The sequence below is a fragment of the Pteropus vampyrus genome, unplaced genomic scaffold (genome assembly GCF_000151845.1).
Source record: "Pteropus vampyrus isolate Shadow unplaced genomic scaffold, Pvam_2.0 Scaffold85, whole genome shotgun sequence".
Lineage (NCBI taxonomy): Eukaryota > Metazoa > Chordata > Mammalia > Chiroptera > Pteropodidae > Pteropus > Pteropus vampyrus.
Genome location: NW_011888866.1, coordinates 2,020,064 through 2,028,093, shown reverse-complemented (window position 1 = coordinate 2,028,093; position 8,030 = coordinate 2,020,064). Strand labels below are relative to the sequence as shown.

Here is an 8,030-nt window from a genome sequence, read left to right as displayed (position 1 = left end):
TTTTTGCTTATTTTTCAAAGGTTTAGGTTATGCCGATGTTGAGAACCGTGTACCATGCAAACCAGAGACAGTTATGAGAATTGCTAGTATCAGCAAAAGCCTCACCATGGTTGCTCTTGCCAAATTGTGGGAAGCAGGGAAACTAGATCTTGATATTCCAGTACAACATTATGTTCCTGAATTCCCAGAAAAGGAATATGAAGGTGAAAAGGTAATGAAACACGCAGTTCATTTTACAAATGGCATGTTAAATGGTTTAAAAGGTTATATGGGATTCTTTGGTTTGTTTTTAACTATCATTGATTTTTTTTAATCCAGATAATGAGTATTTTCCTGAAATTTGAGGCTAAAATCTGTACATGATATATTTTTCCAGCAGCAATTTAAAATAGAAAATATTGTTGGAGGATTGTTCCAAGGCTATTAACTTTTTATTATAGTTTAATAATATAATTGAACTTTCATGTTTTTACAATTAGGTTTCTGTCACAACAAGATTATTGATTTCCCATTTAAGTGGAATTCGTCATTATGAAAAGGACATGAAAAAGGTGAAAGAAGAGAAAGCTTATAAAGCCTTGAAAATGAAAGAGACAATGGAATCCGACCAAGAAAAAGAGTTGAAAGAAAAAGGAGGCAAAAGCAATGAAAGAAATGACTTTGCTAAAGCTAAGGTAGAGCAGGATAATGAAGCCAAAGGCCGGAATTCAAAACCTGTCAAGAAAAAAAATGATTTTGAACAAGGTGAATTGTATTTGAGAGAAAAGTTTGAAAATTCAATTGAATCTCTAAGATTATTTAAAAATGACCCTTTGTTCTTTAAACCTGGTGAGTGTTAATTCCTTCTCTTAACAAAGTCATCATTACTGAAGTGTTAATTTTCAGAAAATCCAAAATGATACCATCCTGAGTGTATTTGATGTGGTTGATGATTATGCATTGATTTTGTTGTCAGACTAGTGCTTACCTTTTATGTATTTCTTAACAATAATTAAGAACTTAACATGTAGCTCCCACCTAGCATTCCAAGCAGCTAGTTCTTTTGATTTAGCCTCACAGTCATTTAGTGGATTCTCAATATCAAGATATTTGTGGAAAAATTACGGAGAAATGTTGGAATAATAGCTCTCCAAACTAAATCTGAACCAAAGTAGACATGATAAAGTATTGCTAGTATCAATTAGAATTTAAATTACTCAGTTATTTTGTGCCTTCATTCCTTGAAGAAATTAGAGTTCATCAACTTAATTTTATTTCCCAAAAAGCTAATCTATAAAAATTACTGTCTTCGTTTTTGTACAGTGCCTACTGAAACCATTTAATATCTTTAAATGTACCATAGGCTTATTTACTTTTCTCCCATTTTCATTTTTAAAGTTTTTACCATGAATAGATATTATATAGGTATAATTAATAAAGGCAATGAAATATTATGGATTTTATCTGGAAAAAAATAAGATTTTCACCAATTTTTAGTACAGATGATACAATCTACATTTCCAGAATCCAAAATGAAATCAAGGTATATATTTGAAACAGGACGTATGTTTGAATATATTTTTTATTTTAATATATATTTGAAACAAGGTTTTTATATCTATATTTTATTAAAATAACTTGTACAGTTATTTATGCCTTAAACAATGGATAGTGTGTTAAGAATAAGACAGGTGACTCACGAATCCAAATTTGCTTTTCTTTCCCTTCCTATTTTATTGCCAGTCTGAAGGATTTCTGTCATGTTTGAAGTAGGACTTATTTATTTGTTATAGAAAGGAGTAGATTCATATGAAATTTTAGGTATATTGATAATCATTTTATTCTTATGTTAGGGACATGGAATAAGTAGGGCCATTGCAAAGCTAACTGAATTTAATATATCATCCATGTTTTATAAATGCTGAAGTAAAATATTCCAATGTTAAGGTATACCAGTTTTCAGTGGGAAAATATTTTACATATTTTTAAATAATAATGAATCATTTTCTTTTTTTTTCTTCCATGCAATGATGTCTCAAGGTAGTCAGTTTTTGTATTCAACTTTTGGCTATTCCCTACTGGCAGCCATAGTTGAAAGAGCTTCAGGATATAAATATTTGGACTATATGCAGAAAATATTCCATGACTTGGATATGCTGACAACTGTGCAGGAAGAAAATGAACCAGTGATTTACAATAGAGCAAGGTAAATGAATACCTTTCGATGTGTTTAGCTATATCACATCTTAATGCTATGTTACCAATTTAAAGTCAAGTTCTCCTTGTCTCCTTTCTAAAATCAACTTGCCATTTTTGGGGAGCTTTTCTTCATGTCTGTTTTCCCATCTATAAAGTGAGTGAAGTGAGTGAAATAAAATGTATTTGTAAAGTACCCTGAAGATTCTTAGATGAAAGGCAGCAATAATAATTTAAACACATGAATAATTAAACCAAAATTACACCCATCATTGGCATCTATAGTTTGCTCTTTAATAATCCCTTATATGTTTTATATACTAGTGCTTTCTTTGTTTACTTTTTATTGTTTTAATTTTTATTTTGAAATGATTTCATACTTATAGTAAAGTTATAAGAATAGTATAAAGAATTTCCGTATACTCTTCACCCAGATTCCACAGATGTTATCATTTTACCACATTTATTTTAACTCTCTGTATATTTGAGGTTTTTTTTTTCCCCCTGAACCATTTGGAATAAGTTGCAGATATGGTATTCCTTTACCCATAAATACTTCACTGTGTATTTTCTAAAACAAGGACATTCAGGAAATTAACATTGACACAATATTTTTATCAGATCTATAGACCTTATTCAAATTTTTCCAGGTGTTCCAATAATGCCCTTTACAGCAGCAGTTTCATGATGTAATTTGTCCCATTATTGGTGATGGTAATTTTAATTGCTTTGTTGAAGTGGTACCTGCCCTGCACTGTAGAAGTTTGAAAGTCATTTTATTGAAATATATCAAATGAAACATTTATAATTTTTTACTAGTAATTTATAAAAGGGGCATTGGGAGAGAATTTTGAAGCTAATAAGTAGTTTTATGATTATGGATGTTTTCCATTTAAATTATTTGGTTTGTTAGAAACGTAATATTTAACAAATCAGCTGTTGCATATTTCCATCAGTACATGCTTTTAATGGTACTTGAACTAGGTGAAATGGTGGAATTTTTTTAGCTTTATCTTCCTATCTTCACTCTAATTTTGTTTAATCTTCTGTTGTACCTAGTTAAATTACCATTTAAAAATTACCACCTTATTTAAATGAATTAAATATGTATGCATTGCTAGTCAGCCTAAAAGAGATTTTTTTGGACCTAGAGGAAATTGGGTTAGCAGCAAGCAATGAATTTTAATTTTTTAAATGGCCTGTAGTTCTCAACCAGTTTGGACTCTTAGTGTTTATTATTTTTAGATATAACATTCTATTTACTGGAAAGCATGAGAAAAATTGACAAATACCAGTGATTGTGAATTGAATCTAAAAAAGATTAATAAAGATGACCTTATTTTGATTTAGATCCAGGCATTTGATAATAAATGCCTAAACTTATATGTAAGGGAGAGAAGAACATTATGTATCATTGAGCCTCTTTTCTAAACTAAAAATTAAGGCTCTATGAATATACAGGCTACAGAACCACTATCATTAATTTTCTGTTTTCTTAATGAGTGATTATGACTTGCACAAAAATCTAAATGGCAGATGATAGAGAGTTAATATGTTTTTTTTGTCTTTCATTCTTTGGAAAAAGGTAGTGGGTTTCCATTTATATTGTAAAACGTTCCTATCTGCTCTGGATTTTTTATTTAGGTTTTGGCAGTACTCAATAGTGCTAAAAGGGTAGTTGATTCATTTTAGTTAGATTAAATGGGCTGTTGAAATAAAATAGAGAACAGAAAACAAAGGAAATGTTGTTACCTAATGTTCTATTCATTAGCTTTGTTTTTATTTTACTTAATACAGTATCTATTTGGGCCTCTAAAAGTCAACTCTAATTCTACTCTTTTTTTTTTTTATTGTAATTATTTTAAAAGAACTTAAAGGGACCACCTTTTGTGGAGAGTTCAGGCAGTAAAAGGAGTCATTTCAAACATATTATTTTTAAAAAACCTTAAAGTAAACTTAGTAAATTCATATTTCTATTCGTTTGTTTTATGGTACCATTTTGCAGGAAATAAAATTTCTAGCAAAAGTTTTCAGCCTTGTTATTTAGTTTGCTGACTCCTTGATCAGAATCATAAATTAAATGTTTATGCTCTCCTGACCAAGCCTTTTTAGAGTTATTGTACCCCAAGATTAAATATTTATTGTCTTATCACTTCTCTGTGTATGTATGTGTTTAAAATAGTACCTTTTGGTGTCTGTCGCCTGTTTAAGGTATTTCCCCAGAATCTCACCCCAAAAGACTACTGACATTTCTTTGGCCAGAATTTTAACCACAGGCCACATTTAGCTGTAAAGAATGCAGGGAAACTAGTTTGTAACTGGATACATTGCCTTTCTGAATAATATTGAGATTTTCTTAAATTGAAGAATAGGAACATTGATTATGTGTATATAAATAGATATATTGATTCTGTACAGCAGGTATATTTTGTATAGGCAGATATCCACAAGCCAGTGGAGCAAATGTTCGTGACACTGAAAGACACTCAGTTTGTTGATAGGGGAATCCTTAGTCAATGTATTAGCTCATGTTTTCTATGCATTTTGTACAATACTTGAAACAAAAATCTCTTTTATAATTGGATGGGACCAAAGCCAATAAATGAATGTTTTCCAAAGTGTTCACTCTGTTTTGACAGTATAGATATGGCCCTTTCCTTCTGTTGTTATTTTTTATTATTTTTTTAATCTTTATTTTCTAGAGTGTCTTCTAAAATTAAGCATTGTTCTTTATGAATCTTTCTTTATGCCTTTGGCTGACAGACTCTTGTAATAGATTCAGTGCAGATGTTAATGCTGAATGTTGAAATGGGATTGTTTTTTATACTATGCATTTTAAATTTTGTGGGTTTTAAAACTCATAACAATAAAATACAAAGTGCATAATTGCTTCTAAAGGCATTTAAGAAGCATTTATAAAAGTATTTTGAATTTCTAAGTTTGTAGATGTAGATTTCTGTGGTTATATAGTATTCTTGTGCAGAATTTACAGATTCTTAAATAAGTAGAAAGAGGCTGTTTGTTATCTGGCATCATTCTGTCAGTTACTCAGTCACAAAGATGTTCCAGTAATTTAAGAACTTGTGTCTACATCCCATTCTTTTTAGAGCAGAAATTCCTTAAGAATTTGAAAGTTATCATCCAGCTGAAAAAAATCATTTTCATGAAAAACCATTAATTTGTCCTCTGTGAAAAGAAATCAAGGGATTAAAGTCTAGAATTTGCTTATTTAAAATTTAGAATTCTAAATTAAAGTCTAGAATTCTCCATAGTTTTATATTTTAAAGGAGGAGTGACCAAAGAGTCCTAATTTCCAGCCTTCATATCAGTGATTTGAAATGCTTTACTGTTAAAAGGAAGTTACACAAAGCTGATTACTGGCCAAAATATACTGGCAGTTCTCTCCTAGTTGACAAACTTGGAGTTCATTCTAAGAAGTATGTTTCTCAATGAGAAAGTATATTTATGTTATTTGGCTTCTTTTAGATTTGATCGGCTTGGAATTATAAGTATAATCAGTGTTTAGGCATAAAGTAATGAGAAAGTTTCTGAGAATGTATGATTACTGCATTGAAATACAATCTGTCTCATGTGTACATTTTCCTGTTCATTTTCATGTGTAAAGTCAATAACAGACTATTAAATTTTTAATGACCATTCTTATTTCATTTTAGATTTTATGTTTACAATAAAAAGAAACGTCTTGTCAACACACCTTACGTGGATAACTCCTATAAATGGGCTGGTGGTGGATTTCTGTCTACAGTGGGTGACCTTCTGAAATTTGGGAATGCAATGCTGTATGGTTACCAAGTCGGGCTGTTTAAGAACTCAAATGAAAATCTTTTACCAGGATATCTAAAACCAGAAACAATGGTTATGATTTGGACACCAGTCCCTAACACAGAGATGTCTTGGGATAAAGAGGGTAAATATGCAATGGCATGGGGTGTCGTAGAAAAGAAGCAAACATATGGTTCTTGTAGGAAGCAACGGCATTATGCCTCACATACTGGAGGTGCAGTGGGTGCCAGTAGTGTCCTGCTGATCCTTCCTGAAGAACTGGATGCAGAATCTATAAATAAGAAAGTCCCCCCAAGAGGAATAGTTGTTTCTATCATATGTAATATGCAGTCTGTTGGCCTCAATAGCACTGCTTTAAAGATTGCTCTGGAATTTGATAAAGACCGATCAGACTTACCTTAATATCACAGATGCAAAATGAACTGTTTCATTTTTTTAAAACATTAACTAAAGTTCCAAAATACATGAGATTTTTAAGAATAAATTTGTAATAGAGTATAATTGAATGCAGAGAATTATATACCTCTAATTGCTTAATTTTGTAATTGTCTTTTATTGTAGGATTAGTTCTTTATACTCAGGGAAGTATAACTATATTGTATTTTTGAAAAAAATGTTAACTATTGGAATAAAATATTCTGATAAAAGTATGTACTTTTGGAATATGTAATATAGAGAAATCTCATTCAACAGGAACCTTCAGATGTTATCTTTTTTTTTTTTCCTTTTTTTTAATCCTCCCCTTTGGTTACCAAAAGTTTGTCTCTACATCTATGGGTCTTGTTTTGTTTTGTTTTTTTAGATTCCACATATAAGTGAAATCATATGGTATTTGTCTTTCTCTGTCTGACTTATTTCACTTAGCATAATACCAGCTAGGTCCATGTTGTTGCAAATGGCAAGATTTTATTCTTTTTAATTGCCACATAATATTCCATTGTGTACACACACATACATATACATATATACCACTTCTTTATTCATCTATAGATGGACACCTAGGTTGCTTCCATCTCTTAGATATTGTAAGTAATGCCGCAGTTAACATAGGGGTACATATATCTTTTAAAATTAGTCTTTATTTTATTCAGATAAATACCCAGAAATAGTTTCTGAGTTGTACAGCTGCTTTAAAAGAAATTTTTTTTGAAGGATCCTGTACTGTTTACAAAGTGGCTGCACCAATTTACAATCCTACCAACAATATACAAGAGTTCCCTTCTCTCTACATACCAGCACTTGTTATTTATTGATTTTTTTATGATAGCCATTCTGACAGGTGTAAGGTGATACCTCATTGTGATTTTGATTTTCATTTTCCTGATGATTAGTGATGTTGAGCATCTTTTCATTTGTTGTCTGTTGGCCATCTTTTTGTCCTCTTTGGAGAAATGTCTATTTGGTCTTCTGCCCACTTTTTAATTGGATTGTTTTGGGGGTTTTTGGTGTTGTATGAGTTCCTTACATATTTTGGATACTAACCCCTTATCAGATGTATCATTTGCAAATATCTTCTCCCATTCAGTAGATTGTCTTTTTTTTTTTTTTTGATGGTTTCCTTCGCTGCGCAAAAGCTTTTTATTTTGATGTATTCCCATTTGTTTATTTTTCTGTTTACCTTGCCCTTGCCCTAGGAGATATATCCAAAAAGATATTGTTAAGACCAATGCCAAAGAGTTTACTGCCTATGTATTATTCTAGGAGTTTTATGGTTTTGTGTCTTACCTTTAAGCTTTTTATTCATTTTGAGTTTATTTTTGTATATGGTATAAAAAAGTGATCCAATTTCTTTTGCACTATCCAGTTTTTCCAGCACCACTTATTGAAGAAATTATCTTTATTGTATATCTTTTTCTCCTTTGTCCTAGATTAGTTGATCATATAAGTGAGGATTTATTTCTGCAATCTCTATTCCAATTTTTTATGTCAGTATATATACTGTATTTTGATTGTTGTAGCCTAGTAGTATAGTTTAAAATTGGGGAGTGTGATACCTCTCACTTTGTTCTTTCTCAAGGTTTCTTTGGCTATTCGAGATCTTTTGTGGTTCC

The 8,030-nt window shown here is 30.9% G+C and overlaps 1 protein-coding gene across 2 annotated transcripts in view; it reads left to right on the top strand.

The window, feature by feature from the left end:
• LACTB (lactamase beta) overlaps positions 1 to 6,649 on the top strand; it is a 9,420-nt gene extending 2,771 nt beyond the window's left edge. The window contains exons 3-6 of one of the 2 annotated variants that reach the window (XM_011363377.2): positions 21 to 211; positions 480 to 744; positions 2,020 to 2,185; positions 5,850 to 6,649. In XM_011363377.2, coding sequence (XP_011361679.1) covers positions 21 to 211; positions 480 to 744; positions 2,020 to 2,185; positions 5,850 to 6,381 — 1,154 coding nt within the window. In that variant the 3' untranslated portion in view covers positions 6,382 to 6,649. Of the gene's footprint in view, positions 1 to 20; positions 212 to 479; positions 829 to 2,019; positions 2,186 to 5,849 lie in introns of both variants that reach the window. The other variant, XM_011363376.2, reaches the window with a different exon arrangement.
• Positions 6,650 to 8,030: the final 1,381 nt, after the last annotated feature.